This window comes from Podarcis liolepis (assembly GCF_965112155.1).
Source record: "Podarcis liolepis genome assembly, chromosome: 9".
NCBI lineage: Eukaryota > Metazoa > Chordata > Lepidosauria > Squamata > Lacertidae > Podarcis > Podarcis liolepis.
Genome location: NC_139564.1, coordinates 41,278,634 through 41,300,376, shown reverse-complemented (window position 1 = coordinate 41,300,376; position 21,743 = coordinate 41,278,634). Strand labels below are relative to the sequence as shown.

At 40.7% G+C, this 21,743-nt stretch overlaps 1 protein-coding gene and 1 long non-coding RNA gene across 3 annotated transcripts in view; one reads left to right on the top strand and one right to left on the bottom strand.

Annotated features, from left to right (window-relative positions):
* Positions 1-21,743, top strand: part of PDGFC (platelet derived growth factor C) — a 102,762-nt gene that overhangs the window by 54,395 nt on the left and 26,624 nt on the right. Inside the window, exon 2 of the mRNA XM_083520129.1 lies at positions 3,658-3,853. Within this exon, the coding sequence (XP_083376255.1) occupies positions 3,658-3,853 (196 nt within the window). The remainder of the gene's footprint in view (positions 1-3,657; positions 3,854-21,743) is intronic.
* LOC310714675 lies at positions 654-18,097 on the bottom strand. Of its 2 annotated transcripts, none has more exons than XR_014529957.1 (3): positions 17,919-18,095; positions 3,012-3,228; positions 654-844 (listed from the first exon to the last, which is right to left on the bottom strand). It is a non-coding gene; the product is annotated as an uncharacterized lncRNA (long non-coding RNA). The 2 variants fall into 2 exon arrangements; XR_014529956.1 differs by lacking the exon at positions 654-844 and adding an exon at positions 852-1,902 and having other exon boundaries at positions 17,919-18,097.

Genomic DNA, 21,743 nt, shown 5'->3' with positions numbered 1-21,743 from the left:
AAAGAGGACACATTTGCCATTCTACTTTTAACAATGGATCACTATGATGACTCTCATTTTACATACCCATGAAAAAGAGGACGTGTCCTAGAAAAAGGGGACATGTGGCAACCTTATTTTTTGTGCTGCTTTCAGGTTAAGAAGTGTTTTCTACCTAAAGAATTGGTTTTCTCAGCATGCACACAGATGGCCTTAAGCTAAACAACTAAAATAATATTGCCTATGAAGCAAAAACAGAGCACAAGGAGGAGATTCTTAATTTAGGTACCTCATCTGCTTTGTACCTGTCAAATTTGTCAAACATTTCTTCAGAAGATATTTAAGCTAATATTTCCACATTAAATACTGGCTCCAATTGCAATAGAATAACAGATTATATGAGCATTCTGGAAAACTCTTGATGGATTTGTGTTTACCTGTGTCTCAGACTTGTTCCTAATGGAATTGATGATGACATGCTGAACAACACACTTAATACCAGCCTTGCGCTACAATCCTGAAGTAATTTATTTCCACAGGGGCCTTAGTGGTTTATTTTCTTTTTCATATATCCACACTACTTCAGTGAAACTGAGGTTGGATCACACACGCAAATATGATCTGTTATTTATTTATTTAATTTCTATTTATTTATTAAGAACTTATATGCCCCCTTCACCAAAAGACCACAAAGTTGGATTACAACATCATAAACAGCAAAGGGCAGAACACAAGAACTTAAAAAAACAAAACAAAAACATTTTAGTACAGCTCATAATAAAAGCAGCAGCATCAAAACTATCCATAAATTACTCAGTCACAGTTTCCTTCTTCCAGCAGCATGCTGGAAGACATGAATCTTCACCTGTTTCCAAAACAAAACAAAACAATGATGTGGCTAGGTACACCACAGTAGGGAGAACATTCCATAGAACTAGAACCACCACTAAAAAGGGCACCTATACTTTTCATCCTACTCAAGGACCCTTAGTTGGGCTTCTCCACAGACCTTAAGGCATGGGGGCAGGTTGGTACCAGAGCTCTAAGCATCAATGTAAGGATCTTCAATGGGCACAGAAAACTGGCAACCAGTGAAATTCTGTTAAAATGGAACTTGTATGTGTTTTGTCTATAACTCCCATAACCTCTGTGGGCCCCACATTTTGCCCTAGTTGTAATTATACCAGAGTATCTTAAAGGGAAACCTTGTGTTGGCTTACTGAAATGCTGCTCACTGAGTTTTCTTTCTAAAGGCTCCTTCACATGTGGATGTAAATTCATCACCATTTGATGGCATGCCTGTATGAACAGGACCTTGATACTACTTAGGTTAACCAAGGATATATATGCAATAGTGACAGGTGAACTGCCCCAGGATCAGTTGAGATTGACATGAGTAATTACAACTAAAAGCAGAGAATGCTTAGGAAGAAGTTCTCATTTTCATTGAGACTTGTAAATTGGTTTTATAGTTGATGAGCCCCTATATTTAACTAGTGATGGTTGTTCATACAGGAGGGAGGTGTTCATGTGTGTATGTCTCCCTCTTTCCTTCTTCCTGGCACCTAGAATCCTGTAAGAAAACATTCCTGGCACCAGAAGGTCTAGGAAATGTAGCTTTTCCAGGGTACTTGGCGTACACAGAGGGGTTTTTCCTCTTTCCTTGCACACATTATTACAGGAGTTGCTGCAAAGCAGCTACAAGGTGGGGGAAATAATTCTTGTATTGGAGTCCACTTGGAGGCTTAATATCTTTTCATTGTATTAGTTACCAAGTCTGTATTCTGAGCCAAGAAATTAAAAACTCAGCATTCTTAATTTGCATCAGACAATTTTCGTATGATGTGTTCCAAGAAATATTGCCGGTAGTTTGTGCAGGGGTCAACAAATCCTATATGCCTTTTCTCAATTAATGTTTCATTTCTGGAAAAAATAATACTAAATTAGTACTTAATACAGAAACAAGTTTAGCTTTATTAATTTTCCTGAGTTTCACTTTAAGGTTTTAGCATTACTAATATACTTAAGTTGCATATAATCCTCTGTAAATGTGTTCTATGCCATACAAGTTCTAATGGTCAGGCTACACTCCTCACAATTATTTCTGATAACCCCAGATGGTTTCAAAACACCCAGATGTGTATTACCTGTGATGACAAGCCTGACCTATTATTCTATCATCCTGGATCAAGTTGTGGCCTGGGGCTAATTCACAGCCATAAGTATGCCATCAAAGCCATTGTAAGACTGTTCAATCATTGAGCTGGCAAAAGATGAATTTGATGCTGCATTTTTCTGACCAAGAGGTAAAGTAGCTCCTTGGATTTCTGACCTAGGAATGACTGCCTTTGTGTTACAGATTATTTGTAACCAAGTAACATAAATATGCTGACATGTTATGTCAGCTGAGGCAGATATATGAATCAGTAGAGATGTTGCTTTTTATTTCTCTCAGTGTAATTTTATGCTTCATGTTAACTAAAAAAATAATAATGAAAGGTAAGTAAAACACTGCATTCTGCTATTGTCAAGTGAGAGTACGATAACCCTTTTTGAGAGAGTGCTGTGGTTAGAGATTGGAGGTTGACAATGTTATAACTAAATGCCAGAGTTAAGAATTCTTAAATTGACTATTCCTGATACCAATAACCACTGAAACAAATCATTACTGTTCCTGACACCAAGTATCACTGGATCAGCTCAGATGTAACAATCCCATTCTGATATATCTTGTTGGCCAGGAAGAAGCTATGTCATCTGATCCTGACTTCATATTCTAAGGAACCCTAACATTACTGTGTCTTGCTGTGTAGATCATACAAAGGAAATTAAAATAGCTGCAGTATCATGGCCACAGACCAGGAATCCTCAGGTGCAAAGTCCAACAATTAAGGCAGCTGGAGATGGATCCATTCCCTAATCTGTCCCATGTAGAGCTGTGATAAGAAAGAATACCACTGAGACACCACTGAGACAACTTGCATGTTCTGTCTCAGCTGCAAGCTCACTAACCGTGGTCCTGAAATCCTTACCTTGGTCTCTCTCCAAAGTGCTGATCCTGCTTTGCCTCACCACCCTGACTGCCTGGATCCTTAGGACTGTTGACCTCCTTGCTGCTTTGGCCATCACCCATCTGTAGTGGTGGGCGTCTCCATGGAACAGAACAGCAGGTTGACATGGAAACAAATGTTCTCTCAAATAACCCAAATAACCTAAATTGCTTAGAATTTCTTCGTACTACTAAATTATCTGAGTAGAGACAGAAAACATAATTTATTTGATGATCAGCACTGTTATCTGAATATTATAGTTTCTTTGCCATGTAAATATTAGTATTTGCATTTATGTTTTCAGTAATATATCCCCATCTTTAAAGAAACAAAGGGAGAAGTTTTCTATTTCTGTCTATTTTATATGTGGTAATGCCATCTTTAATTCTAAAAACAGTGGGACATGTTCTGAACATCCAGGAGAAATTTGGACTTAATTCTCAAGCAGCATCTTAAACCTATTTTGAAAGTGGGAAATTGATATGGTTTGGTGTCTACAAGTGAAAAGGAAAATTCAAAATCCCATTAAGTGCATCTAAAGTAGTTTTCTGGATCATCTTGTTCAGTGTATTCTTCATTGTACAAATCATTGATGCTTCTATTTTTTGTGTATTTCTTTTTGTTATAGGAGTACAAGAACCACAACATGAGAAGATTATTACAGTGTCTGCTAATGGAAGTATTCACAGCCCAAAGTTCCCATATACTTATCCCCGTAACACAGTACTGGTGTGGCGATTAGTAGCAGTTGAGGAGAATGTGTTGATACAGCTCACTTTTGATGAAAGGTTTGGGCTTGAGGACCCAGAAGATGACATATGCAAGTAAGTTACTATTGCCGAGTTCATATAAGCCTATTAGAAGTGGTGATGGATGACGTACTACAAACTTTGCCCTCAACAATGGTCTGTCATTTCACATTTTTAATTAGACCTCTGCACCCTGCATAGCATCTACAAACTTTATGTATATAAACCCGGTGCCACATTTTTTTTAAAAAAACCAACACAATAATATCTGTTGGTATTTGTGGGTAACTTTCAATTCTACAAAGCATTGATATAACCTTCACAATGGAGTTAAAATTGCTTACGTATACAATAATCCTTTCTTGCAGAATGTGTGAAGTCAAAGAGTTAAATATGTTGTTAAGTATTTCAGGGCATAACCTGATTATTCAGCAGACCTGCTGGTTTAATGAGATTACTCATCAGTGTTATTTCAGATGGCTGTGTACCATTAAAATTAAATTATTGCTGAAGAAATGATTAACACCTTTGAGAAAGTTCTGTAGTGTATTACATTACACAGTAGGTACATAAAACCTCTGAATAGTTAAAAATTTAGATAACTGAAAGAGTGACTGATATATAATTCAGATGACTGTGTGCTACAGACACAATGAATTCACATCATCCATATTTTCAGATTATCCCTGATGCAAGAAAATGGGTTCTCCTGTATTGTTTACACATCTGTTTATAAGTACCGTATTTTTCGCCCCATAAGACGCACTTTTTCCTCTCCAAAAATGAAGAGGAAATCGGGGTGCGTCTTATGGGGTGAGTGTCTGCAAGCCTCGCGCACCCGGCAGGAGGTCCCACCGGGTGCGCGAGGCTTGGGGCGGCAGCCTGTCGCCCGAAGCACGGGGAGCCCTCGGGAGGGCTCCCCCTGCTTCGGGCGAGTGTCTGCAAGCCTCGCGCACCCGGCAGGAGGTCCCACCGGGTGCGCGAGGCTTGGGGCGGCAGCCTGTTGCCTAAAGCACGGGGAGCCCTCGGGAGGGCTCCCCCTGCTTCGGGCGAGTGTCTGCAAGCCTCGCGCACCCGGCAGGAGGTCCCACCGGGTGCGCGAGGCTTAGGGCGGCAGCGGACTGCTTGCGCGCACCTAGAAGCTTGGGGCGCTCAGCACGCCCCAAGCTTCTAGGTGCGCGCAAGCAGTCCACTGCCGCCCCAAGCCTCGCGCACCCGGCGGGACCTCCTGCTGGGTGCGCGAGGCTTGGGGCGGCAGCGGACTGCTAGCTTCTAGGTGCGCGCAAGCAGTCCGCTGCCGCCCCAAGCCTCGCGCACCCGGTGGGACCTCCTGCCGGGTGCGCGAGGCTTGGGGCGGCAGCGGACTGCTAGCTTCTAGGTGCGCGCAAGCAGTCCGCTGCCGCCCCAAGCCTCGCGCACCCGGTGGGACCTCCTGCCGGGTGCGCGAGGCTTGGGGCGGCAGCGGACTGCTAGCTTCTAGGTGCGCGCAAGCAGTCCGCTGCCGCCCCAAGCCTCGCGCACCCGGTGGGCCCTCCTGCCGGGTGCGCAAGGCTTGGGGCGGCAGAGGACTGCTAGCTTCTAGGTGCGCGCAAGCAGTCCGCTGCCGCCCCAAGCCTCGCGCACCCGGTGGGACTTCCTGCCGGGTGCGCGAGGCTTGGGGCGGCAGCGGACTGCTAGCTTCTAGGTGCGCACAAGCAGTCCGCTGCCGCCCCAAGCCTCGCGCACCTGGTGGGACCTCCCGCCCCAAGCTTCTAGGTGCGCGCAAGCAGTCCGCTGCCGCCCCAAGTCTCGTGCACCCGGTGGGACCTCCTGCCGGGTGCGCGAGGCTTGGGGCGGCAGCGGACTGCTAGCTTCTAGGTGCGCGCAAGCAGTACTCTGCCGCCCCAAGCCTCGCGCACCCGGTGGGACCTCCTGCCGGGTGCGCGAGTCTTGGGGCAGCAGCGGACTGCTTGCGCGCACCTAGAAGCTTGGGGCGCGCTGAGCTCAGCACGCCCCAAGCTCCTGGTATAGCGCAGCGATCCGCTAGCCCTGGGAGAGCCCCGCGGCTCTCCCAGGGCTAGCGGACTGCTTGCCGGTACACAGAAGCTTGGGGCGCGCTGACCTCAGCTTGCCCCAAGCTTCTGGATTAGCGCAGGGGTCCGCTAGCCCTGGGAGAGGCGCCCGGCTCTCCCACGCTAGCGGAGACCTTGCCAGCACGCAGAAGCTTGGGGCGCGCTGAGCTCCGCACGCCCCAAGCTCCTGGTGTAGCGCAGCGCACCTGGGGGGGAAATAAATTTTTTTCCCTTTATTTCCCCCCAAAAAATCTAGGTGCGACTTATGGGCCGGTGCGTCTTATGGGGCGAAAAATACGGTAAATCTATAAATTGCTAAATGGCCTTTGATGAAATATCCATAGTTTATATATGAAAGAGACTTGCAACTGGGTGCAATTCAAAAAGAATTATATACATATCAATTCCATTTATATCAAGGATACTAAATCATGCACCACCTTTAATGGATTTGTGCATATTGTACCTGATTCATTTAAGCAGAAAAGGATGCAGATAAATATGGGTTAATGTTTTCTTTCTTTCTTTCACACACACACTGTCTTAGGTTTGAATCAGTAAACCAGTGGTTAGGACTGAAATACGCTGTACAAATGCACTGTAATCTAAGACTCTGCATGCCCAATGTAATGGGGGAAAAGCTTAAAAATAATAATAATATGATTACACCTTTAATTCTCCACCCCGAAAGTCGGTCACTGCTCATATTTACAATGTGCATAAGTATAAAAACAGAGGGTACTGAGGCCCCTTGTGAGAGAAGGCATCTGTTTCATAGGGTAAGCACCTTATGAATAATTTGACAGTTTGCAGCTGGAGTTATGGGCTGCACTTACATAGATCTGGCATAATTCAAAATCCGTTTAACATGGGACATTGGTAGTACATATCGTGAATTCATCTCAAAGGACAGCTGTGCACAAAATCTCCATCCTAATACTGCACAGAAAAATTGGGAGGACCATTTCACTTAATTTGGGGGGAGAGGGGTATAATTCAACAGTTTCTTGTGGATGGGGCCCACTGTTTTTTCTTTCTTTTTTCCTTGGAAGTGTTCTTTCTTTTTTCTTTAAGTGTCTTCTTTTTCTGTTGTGCTTCTGCTGCAAGTGACAGCAATAGCAACTGGGTTAGCAGTCTAACTGCCATTTTGCATTCACTGTTATGCAGCAGACCTCGATTTTGTTCTGGGGGCATTGCTTGTGAGTTGATGGGACATGGTGTGGTGGTCACACATACACAGATGGTGCAGAATATCAAGTGAAAATTCCGCAAAATGGTCTTCTTGCTCCACTTCATTTCTGCATCATTAGGGTGGAAAAAGTGGTCACTAATGCTTCCTTTCCCAATCAAACTGCATAAGTGTGTTCTCATAATAGGGTAGGCCAGAAAAGGAATGGAAAAACTGAATAAAGGACAAATATAGATTCCCTTGATAGATCAGAAGTGGTTTATTTATTTTATTTGCATTTATAGTCCACATTTACTCTAATGAGTTCAAAGTGCTCTTTATCTTCACAACAATCCTAATTAGACTCTGAGCTGTTGACGAGCCCAAGATCACACAGTGAGCCTCTAGTTTGAGTGGACATTTCAATCTGGGGGTCCCAGTTGGCTGCCCAAGGCAGCATTCCCATATGCATCTTGGAATTTAGTGAAAATATGTTCCTATCAACTGTGAGTGAAAGTTCTTGGTTAATGTAAAAATTATATAGATTCTTGATCACTTGTCACCATGAGTCAAGATGGGCTTGAAGCAGGTGCACAGCACTTCTTTCTTCCCACTGAGCCACATTCAGTAAGACACAGAGCACATGAGAGTTAAGGAAATTATTTCAGACTTTGAGTCTAGGAAAATTCCCCTCTTTGATGCTACTTCAAAGAGTGTTTTGTGGTCCTTAGCCAATTTTTGTAAAGACATGTAATAAAACCAAAGTTGGAAGATTGGTCCAGTGAATGACATCAATATCCACAATAATATCTTTGAAGTCAGTACAGTATGGAAGATTCCATTTTATTAAGTCCCCCCCCCTTTTTAAAATTTAAAATGATGATAAACCTCTCCCATAGATTACGTTGGTCACTTTATAGAAGCACAATATAAAATCAGTCATATTGTAGTCACTGTAATCATCACATTCTTTTTGTAGGCTTGAATTTTCCCCTTCTAGTTCCAGGAGCATGCCTGAAACTCATTCACTGTCTTCAGTTTTCTTTTTCTGTAACTCTCCATGTGAGGGAAATGAGACTGAATGCAATTAAAAGTACAAGATGTTTGGATAATTGACTAAGAAAAACATGATATATTTTGGAATTGATTATTGATTTGTGTATAACCTCAGCGAAAGAAATGGGTTAGAATCATTGGGTAACCGAATCAATATGTAGGAGAAGATGGCTGATAGAAAATGATGCAGGTGGACTGGCTTATAAAGGTTTTTCTACCAGTAAAGAGAGAGAGAGAGAGAGAGAGAGAGAGAGAGAGAGAGAGAGAGAGAGAGGAGAGAGTGTTTAGCTTGTTTAACAATAGTACAAGCAGTGCTTTTTTCCACTAGAAAAATAGGTGCTGGTATTCACCATGAAGTTGTTACAGTACGTACCACACTTTTTAACAAAAAAGAGATGCCAGTACAGCATACCCTTGAGTACTCGCTGAAAAAAAAATCACTGAGCACAAGGAATAAGTTCAATGGCAGGAGGTCAAGTGAATAGCTAGCAGCTAAGAGTAGTATTGGAGTAGACCAGTGGCTCAAATGCTCTGTGCCTTATGCTTATTTTGCTGGTGCAATGTTTCATTCAGCACTACTGCACTGGCCATTGCAATAACAGTGCATGTTGTCTGATGGATTTGCCTGTTTGCCCAGCAGAGGATGCCATTGCAGCTACCAGAGCTATATAATAATGGGGTCTAAGATGTGTAGAGAGTCTTGACTTTAAAAAAATGAGATATTTCAGCATAAAGGAAATTAGAAAGCACTAATGTAGAAAATTCAGATGATGCAAAAGAGCTGCAGGAAAAATATTTGCATTGAGCATTTTGAATAACCTGTCGTTGGGAAAGAGAGAGTCATTTATTCCTTTTTCTGGCAGTCATGAAACGGTCATTTTAGAAATTACGTCACCTTATTACCAATTCATTTTAATAATTGGTTTATAAAATGATCAAGAGTGCTTCTGGAGCTGCTTCTCATCCCTGAATAATGATACAAATATTTCAGACAGAAACAATAGCAACTACTTTGCTTTCCTTTGAAGTATGTACTTACACAGTGGAAAGTTATTTGCTTAGCTATGGAGTTCATTGAATGAGTACTATGGAGTTGTGAGTTATGATAAACATAATAAATAGACTAAACATTGGGATATCTGAGGGCTCACTGTAGCAAAGGATTATAAAAAACATATGAGCTAAGCCTTTCATGCTGAATACATCAGTGTATATCTGAGAATCTTAACAAGATCTTAAACTGGAAAGCCAGAGTTCTCTCTTCTTGTTGATTGAGCAAAGTTAGTAACCCCTATCTATTATTTCCCACCTATTTTCCAGGGTGTGGCATCTTTTACATGCATGTGAGACACAGCTTTCTGGAGTCCCTCTTAAGTTATCTCTCTTATGGTTGCACCACAAGCAGGAATAAGGAAGGATGAGGTAGCTGGAGTCTACTTGGTGTTTTGCTAAGTATAAGTCATCTCAACCTCTGAGCAGTGCAAGACACCAGGGGTTCCAGGCACTTACACAGGGTATGTGTTTCATTTGGAATCAGATGCAGTGGAGACTGCAGTATCTTTATGATATATAGTTTATTTACACATATTGACAACCTGAGCCTACAATGGAGGGATTCACAGCATTAACACCCCAAGTGAGCCTTGCTTCTCCCATAGCCATAGCCTTCAAACAGGAATCAGGCATGGTTCTGTCTCCCAGCTGCACAGCCCGCTGCCTGCCAGCTCACCTTCTAGCTCACACAACTCAGCTCTGGCTTTGGCTTTCTAAGTACCAGGTGGTTGAGGGAGGTGGGCCCACTGTAGCACAGACCTACTTAACAACCCATACTTAGGCCATTACCTTACCAGGAAGCTAGTCTGGCTATTCCAGGAATCAAATCTGGGGCCAAGGCATATAGCCTACTCCCCCCCCAAAAAAAAACACATCCTCTTAACAATTTGTTAGGAGGCATTCATTGTTGCTGAACAATGAAGTCATATTTGCACCTCCTCTCTGCTACTTAAAAGAAGAAAAATGGCTGTAAAGGAAAAGCCTTTGGTAAGCTACGTCATCAAGCTTTTTGAAAGTCTTCAGTAAAGGTAAAGGTAAAGTTAAGTCCAGTTAAGTCCAGTTGCGAATGACTCTGGGGTTGCAGTGCTCATCTCGCTTTACTGGCCAAGGGAGCCGACGTTTGTCCGCAGACAGTTTTTCTGGGTCATGTGGCCAGCATGACTAAGCCGCTTCTGGCGAAACCAGAGCAGCACACAGAAATGCCGTTTGTCTTCCTGCCAGAGCGATACCTATTTATCTACTTGCACTTGATGTGCTTTCGAACTGCTAGGTTGGCAGGAGCTGGGACCGAGCAACAGGAACTCACCCTGTCGCGGGGATTCGAGCCGGCGACCTTCCGATCGGCAATTATTAGGCACAGTGGTTTAGACCACAGCGCCACCCACATCCCTTAAGTATGCAATATCAACTGGATAACCTCTCTATATATGCTTGTTTATACTCTCAAATAATTTTAATAGGTCAGTAAGATAGGACTTACCCTTGCAGGAGGCATCCTAGCTGTGCTGCAGCAAAACCAGTTATTCTACGTGCTTGAGAATTCTATTATTTTCCCTGAACAGATGTTAAGCCAACCAACTTGTGATTTCCTGGGTCATCCTTAGATCAGTTTTTTTTTTAAATTTAAAAAAAATGATATTGCATTAGCTACTTTCCAGTCATGAGAGATGGAGATTGATTTTAGGGACAATTTTTTTGGGGGGGGTGTATCTTCAGATTGTCAATATTCATGCACATACGAAAACTTTAGGTTTAAACAATTAAAGTGGATATAAGCACTGTTACCATAGCACAACAAATCCAAGAAGAAGAAGAAGACAACTTTGGGCAGTTTAGAAAGTGAAAGTAAAATGTATTGAAACAGGTCAATAACCATAAAACATGTAAACGCACCACAAGCAAATCAGGATACTACTGCCCTGTAAAAAAAAATTAAAAATCAGGAGAAATGTTAGTTAGTTGAACCCCCATGTTAGCTTTGTGCAAGAAAATCAGGGTGAACACAGAATAAACAGTTCATGTGGAGCAGCCCTTAGAAGTACAAAAAGTTCAAATTTCACAACTATCTTTAAGAACTCTCGGGTGCTATCTGGACCCAGTGATTTTTTATTTTTTGTAATTTGTCTCTCACCATCATTATTTGCCTCAGTTCCTCAAATCCCTTCTTCAGAAAGTTAAGTTAGGCTTCTGCAATCTCTGATTTCTCCCTTAGCACACTTTTTTGTTTCCTGTATTTTGAAGGAGTAGATCCATGATTGGCTTTTCTAGGGAAGAATATTCAGCACAACACTATTATAATCATTCCATCAGTGCAAGCACTAGGGCTGGGTGCTATATTGATATATCATCCAAAACTGGTTTGAAGTCCATATCGTAATATTGGTTTCATAATTTTTGACCTGGCAATATATTGCGTATCAGTGTGTGTGTGTGTGTGTGTGTGTGTGTGTGTGTGCAATCCCAAGTGCTTCTGTTTTTCTAAAGCCAATCCTCTGGACTGGGAAATTCAGGTTTCTTGATCGAAATTGTACATCCCTACCAGACATTGCTGTGAATAAATAATCCCAGTAAAACTAGCAAAAAACTATCAAAGCCATATGCTGTGGTAGCCTTTTCAACTATGGGCTCCGTTGTCTACATCTCATCTGTGGCAATTGCTGTATGTCCCAGGTGTGTAGGTGAAGAGCTAATTACACATCTGATAAAATGTATAAAAATCATAATAGGAGATGCTCATAGCCAAGAGTGATGAAAGTGAATATTCTTTGCCTGAAGAAAAGATTAAGTGTTAACATACTGCCAGCTTTCAGTTACTGAAAAGGATTCCAGAGAGTGAGTGCCTTTATCCATGGATAAAAGAAAATAAAGCAATGATATTTAGAGTGCAGGATGTAGACATATATTAAGGATTAAAGAATGTGTCCTGATTACAATAGTAGTTTAGTAATAGAATAAGATGCTCAAGGAGATTATGGAATTCACTTCTTTGAAGATTCCCAAAAAGTTAGGAAGGTATTTCTCAATGTATTCTGTCATAGGTCTCTGTTTGATTGTCTCCTAGACCCATCCAGCTCTAATTCTTTAATTTTGATTTTTATCTGGATTTTTAAAATGGAAAAAGGGCTGTTTCATGTATTATATTCTCCATATGAAGTCTGCCAAAAACTGCTTTCATGTGGCAGTGCTCCATGTAGGGTTATAACATTTATTAGCCACTTATAGCATATGCTGTCTTGATTGATGTTTTATACCAGCAGCTACCAAGACATTTTATTAGATTTAGGGACCAACTATCCTGGGATTTGGAGAATACCATGTGTCTGCTTCGAAGTGGTGTTTCTCCCCCACCCCCTTGTATGATTTTCCTAGTCATATGCAAATAAAAGTAAGATTAGATTAGGGTTAGTTTGAAAGCACAACCAAGGAATCAAAGGACAATTTATTTGGTAGCTACATATGTATAATACCTGATTAGAATGGATTACATGAGTGCCAGTCCAATATTTAGATTGCGTTCATTCATCTAATATTTTGTTATATTTAATGAACACTTCATAGAATGTCTATTTTAATGTGTGGGAATATTTAAACAATAAACTACTGCTTGATTGTAATGAAGCCTCAAAGTGTAGTAAGAGTATTACATATGCCTTTGAGAAATGATTTTCAGAAGATCTCTTGTTGGGATTGTCATGAATGAAGTGATGAAGTGGCCCTACAATGCCTAGGAAAAGATGAGGGGGTTTATAACCAACTTTCCATATACTGCTTTTTAAAGTTGTTGTTTTTTTAAAAAGATACAGTTTCAGACAGCCTTCCTCCATGTTGTTAGTGTTTAATCGCTGTATTCTGCTAACCTAGCAATTCGAAAGCATACCAGTGCAAACAGATAAATAGGTACCACTGTGGCGGGAAGGTAAACGGCGTTTCCATGTGCTCTGGCTTCCGTCATGGTGTTCCATTGTGCCAGAAGCGGTTTAGTCATGTTGGACACATGACCTGGAAAGCTGTCTGTGGGCAAAGGCCGTCTCCCTCAGCCTGAAGCGACATGAACGCTGCACCTGATAATCACCTTTGACTGGACTTAACCGTCCAGGAGTCCTTTATCTTTAACCTTTACCTAATCACTGTTCAGATTTCAAAAGAGTCCCTTAGATGTTTTTAGATGTTTTAGATGTTTAGTTTGGGGGTTAGATTTATTTGGTAGGTCCTATGAATCAAGTTGTACACAGAGGTTTCATACTTTGCAAGCTGTGAACCAGGTTTGAAGTGGTAACATATGTCTAAAAAATGGAAGATCACGCAGGGTTTCCCAAACTTGGATCTCCAGCTGTTTTCCCATCATCCCTGACCATTGGTTCTGCTAGCTAGGGAAGATAGGGGTTGTACTCCAAAAAGAGCTGGAGACTCAAGTTTGGAAACCCTGAGCAGGGCTTTTTTGCATCTGGAACTCACTGGAACTCAGTTCCATCACCTCTCTGGTGGGCGTGAGTTTGGCACAGCCTGATAGATTGGAGATTGGGATTCTAGATGGTGAGCCCTAATGGGGTTCTGGGAACGAGACAGAAAATATTTCCTAAGTATCCAGGCCCCTACCTTTGTCATTAGTTAATTTTTAGTCCAGTCAATTTTGTGCTGATTTGTAATGCAGTCTTCATAACGTAATCAACTTTCCAATTCATAAACAAACAAGCAAAATTTAAAATGTCTATAAACAGAATTGTAACTTAAAGAAAAGATCACTTACATTTTCAGAAAGGTTAATTTTAGAGAAACATTTTAGTGACCCACTTACGTCACTGTCAATATTTAAAAGCTTGCTGCTCACAGCTGTGCCTTATTTATTTGAACAACTGTTCTCACAGCCAATGTAAGGTTAGCATCTAGGTCAGCAAGGGTTATACTATGATAGGCTGCAGTTCTGTACTTATTTACCTGAGAGCAAGTCCCTCTGAACTTAGTAGGGTCCCCCCCCCTTATTTCTTATTTTTAAAAATTGTATCCTGCTCTTCACCGTGTAGGTTTGGAAGCAGTGTACTTCTGAATAGACACGAATAGGATTGTACTGTTAGTATTTTATTTCTTTTATACTATCTGCAGGATCTGTATCTGCAGATCTGGTTTGGATAATGTTTTATATTTCTTAAAACACATCGGGTGTTCTCTGCTGAACAGCCCATTCAAATGAAGTAAACTAGTTTTCAGTATCAAAATATTTTGCTAAATGAACCTAATCCAAACTGTATTGCTTCTAAAATTGTTTCATGTTACTTTTGCTGACTTTGTTTTTAATAGGGTTATTTTCCCTTTGAAATGACTGGTGCACTCTCAGATCTTGTTTCTGTCCAGAGGATTCTGGGGAAAATTAATGTTGATAGAGCATTTTCTTTCTTCGTTACTAAAAGTAGCACGAGTGCAGCAAAGGGACAAAAACCCACACTCTATTCTGGGTTATGTATTTTAGTTGTACACTGCAAACCTGAACACGTAGGTCTGTAACCAAGAATTCAGGTCCTTCTGTGTGAATTCATAAATGGTGAAGAAAAGAGTTAAAAGCAAGCAGTTTTATAGAAAGAGCCATAATAAAAGCACACTATGTATGGGCCCTAGACACAATTTATGCACAAATTGGGCACTATATTTTCATTATAGTATAAATGCCCTACCAATAGCAGATTTACCTCTAGAAGTAAGTTTGTTCTGCTGTTGAATTAGCATAAACAGCAGGCACCTAGTCCTAGAGACAGTTGTTTCCTGTCCCATTCCCAGGTCCCCCCCTTCCTTTTCATTTCTTACAAACACTTCTCTTTTTTCCAATATTCAGCACTGCTTATCTAGTTGCATAAAACTATCATTGCTGTCTTCTCAATATAGTGACTATACTGGGGCAGGACTAAAATAATTTGGATGCTAGTAATGATGATCTTTCATAATGAAACATGGAGATATCCTTAACTAAAAATTAATATGGAGTTGTTTGCTTTTGAGGGCCCCTGTTTGCACTGGAAATTTCCCCCATATGAATGTCTTTTAAAGGTTTATTTAATATGTGTCTGCATGGCATAAAGCCAGGAACTAGTTTAGTCATAAAAAAAGTTCCAGTCTGGAATGTTAAATTTTGCACCAAATAGTACGATATATTCAACATCAGATTTCAATAACAGCCTTCCCCCCCAACCTGGTGCTTTCGGGATGTTTTGGGCCCAACTCCCATCAGCCCCAAGTAGCATGGCCAACAGTAGGGATAAATTATAATCCAAAACATTTGGAAGGCATGAGATTGAAGAAGACTGGGCACAATTCTCACTTTGGACATGAGAGTTCTTGGCCTCTGTCAGAAAGATGGTGGATTTGACTGTTAGTGTGATTCAGCAGAGCCCTTTTACGCTCTTAACCCCCATTGCACGATGAATTAAATATTGATTTAATATATGGAATGTTTAGGCCAGCTTATTTTGTGGCCATTTTTGGTACTTGTGGGTGCAAGAGTACACCATAGGGAGCTAAGAAGATGCAGTGGCATATTAGATTTCTGTGTTATTTTTCCTCTTAAACTCAGGTTAAGTAATCTAAGAAAATAACAGTAGCTAGATTTATTTGATTTTAAAATATTTTCTAAGGCTGCTATGCTATGGGGGCAGAATATTGTGTAAATAGAACATCTGTTCAATATGGAGTAAGGGTTTGGTGCTGTCGAATCATTTTTATTTTATTCCACAGAGGAGTCTGTATGAATTTATGTACTTAATAAAATAATATTTAGAATGTCTAAACTCAAAACATGTCCTTCAGGTTGTCTCAGCATCTGTAAAAGCAAGATGGTGTTGGTGGTGGTTGGATGCTGCTGTTTATGTACCTGGTGCTTTGCAAGGTACATGTTGCTTTACATGGTGTAATGTTCTTGCTCCAAAGGGAATACAGTCTAAAAGCATATACGTACAAGGAAACTACAGTAAACAGAAGAAGAATATGTGACTTTTAAAACTGACTTTGGCCTATTTACAACGGAGTTGGGTATATGTGGTTGTTCAAAAGACTTTCTGGGATTGAGGGATTTGAAGGAAGTAAGATTTGTGGTTTCTTGGTGGCAGTTCCTTTCCATTAAAGACAGCCATAGAGGGGCAGGATACCTTTAGATGGCTGCTCCCTGAATGGGTGTCTGGTCAGTTTTGGAGCTGATGAGGGCAAAGAAGCTGAACTTTAATCCAGATGAGAGACAGAGGTGTTGTACACTAGCAACCCAGAATAAGGGTGACATTATTGCCCCAGGCTTTCTTGGATAGTACCATTTTGCCTTTGGTGTAATAGAGTGAAGGAATTTGTCATTTGGAGCCGATTTCATCCTCACTATCTGGTACAGTGGTACCTTGGGTTACATACGCTTCAGGTTACAGACGCTTCAGGTTACAGACTCCGCTACCCCAGAAATAGAGCTTCAGGTTAAGAACTTTGCTTCAGGATGAGAACAGAAATTGCGCAGCGGTGGCAGCAGGAGGCCCCATTAGCTAAAGTGGTGCTTCAGGTTAAGAACAGTTTCAGGTTAAGAACGGACCTCTGGAACAAATTAAGTACGTAACCAGAGGTACCACTGTATTGTATTTATGAATATCCCTCAACTTTAAATAGGTGGGGATGGAGAAACTGTGGCCCTCCATATGTTGTTGGACTGCTGCTCTCAGTCCAGTGTTGACTGAGGATGATGGGAGTTTGAATCCAACAACTGGAGGGCCACAGGTTCCCTACCCTTCTGCTTCGTATAAATCATCCCTGTTTGTTCATTTTACTTAATCCTGATCCTCTCAAGCATTTTTATTCCGTTTCCCACTTTCATTCCTTGTTTGTACTGGTGTTGGTCTCTCTCATGGCTTGTTAAGATTTCATCTTCCTTTTAATGCAGTAATGCAGGACATGACTAAAAGATTCCCAAACCCTAAATCACATTTACCTTATACCTGCCTACTTCCCTGTTCCTGTTTATTGCAGTGCACTCTGATTGCTGGGTCTCCCAAGGATGCTCATCCAAAAGGAATTATTTGCCTCAGGTGACTGGCTAACTGGAAGGCTGCTTTAAAAATGGGGAGGGGGGTATTATGATGGTGTCATTGGTATTGAGGGCAATTCTCTACTTGGCAACTAGACAGAAATAACAAATAATACACTAACACTGCATGGATATTTTTTTTAAAAAAGCTGAAATGTCAAACAGTTGCTTAAGGCTACAATTTTAAGTATATTTACTGGGAAGTAAATTGCTTTGAAATCAGTAGGACTTAATTCTGAGAAAACATGTGGATACAGAGGAGAGGGGGAGTGCAATAATTTAACAGTTGTTGGACCGTGAAAGACTCACTGGTAAGATAGCAGATTGAAATGGTGCAAACCAAGCTCTTTTAATATGAATAGAGAATGTGCTGAAACATTTCAATTTGAGATGACAAAATGAAGTGGAATTTTGAGTTCATATTTGGTGTTACATAATGTATTTACATACTTATGATTGGTTGATAATGAATCACATTCTGAAGGGCAGATTATTTGCATGAATGACTAACATAATAGTTTCTGCTAAATTAGTTTGGGTTTCATTTTAATTTCATTTATACAAAGACAGAGGAAACAAATTACGTGAACTGAGTAAATTAGATATTAAGGCAAATTACCCAGACTTGAACTATGTGAAAGTGAATTTAATTAAGGTATATTTTATTAGTATGAATCTGATATGAAGTCCTCAGAGATTGTAGATAATGAAGCAGGGTGTTTTTAAAAGATCTGAATATTTGATTTTTAATAGTAAATTGCGATATCTTACCTTTAAAATATCACTAGTGTATAGTAGAGTCAGGAAGCTAACTGTTTCTAACTGCCATAATTGATGTCACTAGCAAGAAGACCCACCTAACATGTGTCATTTAATTTAATAGTGGGGAACCTGTGGCCCTCCAGATATGGCTGAACTCAACTCCCACCAACTGTAACTAGCTTAGTCAAGGATGATAGGTTTGTTATTAAACTTGTTCCTCACTAACCATAAAGGTAAATGTACCCCTGCCCGTACGGGCCAGTCTTGACAGACTCTAGGGTTGTGCGCCCATCTCACTCAAGAGGCCGAGGGCCAGCGCTGTCCGGAGACACTTCCGGGTCACGTGGCCAGCGTGACAAAGCTGCATCTGGCGAGCCAGCGCAGCACACGGAAACGCCATTTACCTTCCCGCCAGTAAGCGGTCCCTATTTATCTTTCACCCGGGGGTGCTTTCGAACTGCTAGGTTGGCAGGCGCTGGGACCGAGCAACGGGAGCACACCCCGCCACGGGGATTCGAACCGCCGACCTTTCGATCAGCAAGCCCTAGGCGCTGAGGCTTTTACCCACAGCGCCACCCGCGTCCCTTCACTAACCATAGGTTGTGGCTAATGTTTTGTGCTTGGTTACGGCTTATGGTTAAGGAAGTGAGTGCTTAACTGCTAAGCTAAACCTTGGTTTAGTTGCTGCATAGCACTGAACTAAAAGTACTGGGGAGGAACAAAGCAACTGTGGTGCCTTCTATGCATCCTTTTGGCAACTATTGTAGCCAAGCTGGTGCCAGAGGTATTGCTCTGTTTGGACCACATCAGCAAGGCCTTGTTATCTGGGCAGCCCAGGACCTCCATACACTCTGCCTAGTCTTGCATTTCAGGGAAGTTACTTTGGTGCTGCTAGTGCAGCAGTTTGACTTCATCCCCAGAGGTGCACTCCATTATTTCTTGATACAGAGAGATGCCAACAACAACTGCTAAATGATTGGCTCTGTATTTCATTTCATTTCACTTTTAATTTTCATGCTGCCTTTCTATATTACTATATACAAGGCAGTTCTGATAGTACAGTCCTACACAAAGTATAGGTTGGGCCATATTGTCTTTCGCTACATATGTCTACTCAGAAGTAAATTCCATTGAAGTCCTAGTGAAGTGTGCCTGGAACAGAAACCTAGATAAAGTAATTATATGGCCTTTTATTACACCAAAGTACTTTGAGGCAGAGTTTTCAAATTATTAAACTGGGATGAACCTAAATATAGTTTCTGTTCTATCTGAACATAGCTTTGGATGTAAACAGGAACTATTATGAGTTCCTGTGTTTTATATCCATTAGCTTCTTTTTAAGTTCATAGAAGGTTAATGTTACACAATGAGTATTGAACTGCAAGCCAAGGTAAGCAGTCTGTCCCAACAGATTTAACAAATGAAAACCATGTTTTAAAAAATGAAATAAATAAAATTCAAGGTTGGAGGAAAGTTTAGATCTTAAGAAAGTACTTTTAATGGTTCATCATTTGATTTAAGTTTTATGAGACAGAGGAAGGTTCTTGAGAGACACTGAGGCATTTTTGATAATTTCCATACTATGGAAAAATAGTTTCTTCTCAGGTGATCCAGTCAAGCAAACCTATTCCTCATCAGCAACAAATGCAAAATAAGAAGCTCTCCTTATATTGTTTCCCTTAGCAGAAGGGTAAAAAAAGTGGTTATCTTGAAATTATTCTATAGCATATTAGCAACCTCATACCTAGCATTGTTAGGGAATTCTAAGAAACCAAAAAAATCAGTGCAGCTTTGAAAGGTTCGGTCCACCATCTTGATTCAAAATGATATCAAATTAAATCCAAACATAGACAAAACCTGCTCTTTGAACTCAGGAAAATTCATTCAGAATTTGACTACAATGTGTTGTGTCTAAATGCATAGTGAACATACAAAGAAACAACTTTCCAAAATATGTACTAGACAATAACATATATTGATTGATGCACTCAACCCTGCATTCACTATACATTTTCATTATATAAAATAAGATACAGGATATTGCAATAAAGAATTTACCACTTACTGCTGATTGACAAGTCTCTGTCTCTTGATTACTGTATATATATATTTGGCTATGTCTGTTGTTCAGACCAGTCATATCTAGCTTCCATGCTGTGCTTTAACCAGCATCACAGGGTTTCTGTAAACACCTGAGCACCTTTGCAATTTCACCTGCTTCATGATCTTTCACAGCAGCTTAGATTTCAGTCATCATGTGCAGTACAAGGAGAGTTGTGGTGGACATCTGATTCAGTTGGCAGGCTGTCAAAATACATTTAGCGAATGGGCAAAGTGCCACTTCATACTGTAAATGCATTTTCTTGTGAAATAGACAGTTCATGTCTTATATCATATCATTCAGTGTGTGCAGCACACTAACCACACTGAAGGGCAAAAATCTTGAAAACCTTACTGTGAGATTTTTGCCCTTCAGTTGTTACTAAGGAGATACATATGGACCAGAGTTTTAGTAAGGTTGTGCAATGTGGGTTTTCTAGGAGTTATTCCTTGTCTGTTCCTCAAGATTTGAGTCTTGAGGACCAATCAGGCTTGAATGGGTGGAGCTGATGGAAGGGTGTGATGGATACTTGTAGTATCCTAATTTCTGGAGGTGCCAGCTACCACAGGCAAAAGTTTTTTTCTTTTGATTCTTTTCTTTTTTCTCACTGTTAGTTGCAGAGAGCATAAGTCACTTTAATTTATGTACCACAGAGTTTAAAATAGAAATATTCAGCTGTATGGTTTGGTCACCTGTAGGAATGAGTTAGAGACCTGATTTGGTTTGCATTTAAATACAAATCTACCTGATTCACACTTTCCAAAACAATGAGAATCAAAACACAGCCATTCTTCAAACTTTGTACTTCTCTGAATTTTGCAGTGCAGTTCTCCTGCCAAGTAACATGGACTAGAAGGTATATGTGAGGGTAAAGTATGCATTAAAGTGCATATAATTGGCAAAAATAGCATGCACTGATTCGAAAACAGTTGCATTTAAAATATTAAAATGTGTAAATTAGGGGGAAATGCACTAAAATACTGATGAACGTTCATGAGGACTACACACACACACACACACACACACACACAAACTCATGATGAAATATTGAGAACTGAACTTAAGTTTGGGAAAATGAGAAACTGAAGGAACCCAAAATTTATAAATTTGCCAGGCCATTAAAAACATGATCCCTCCCCCTGCAAAATTCTGCAGTTCATGGTAGTGTACCCCCAGGATGAAAAACTGTCAAGAGTTCAAAAGCAGCCGCTTAGCATGCTTTTGTTTCATTGTTCTTAACTGATGGATACTCTGGGAGGCACTTTTGACAGGGTGGGCCCAGTATCTTTTTAGAGCTTTATTAAAACAAAACCAGAATCATAAATGTGCTTAATGACAAAAGACACTGTGTTTATAATTTTTTTAAAAAAACCAGACTTGTTTGTAAAATATGAAAGATAAATAAATCCTTTGTAAGTTCCCAAGAAAAGGTCTGAGAAGTAGTCATTATAAGCCACTTAGTTATACATGTACTGTATCATGTTGCTGTGAGAAACTCACATTTGATTAGCCAATAAAGCAGGTTTAGTAAATCCTTTAAATGCTGATTTGGACTGTGCAATACAATACCAGTGGGTATATTACAGGGATTACAAAGTCTCTGAAATGATCACCTGGGGACATGTGGGGTTCTCTTGTCAGTGATAGTTCATTTCACTTCGTGTGTCAGGTGTTCTGTCATATCACTTTTCCATTTCCCTGGACTTTTATTGATTCAATGTGTGTTTGATCTC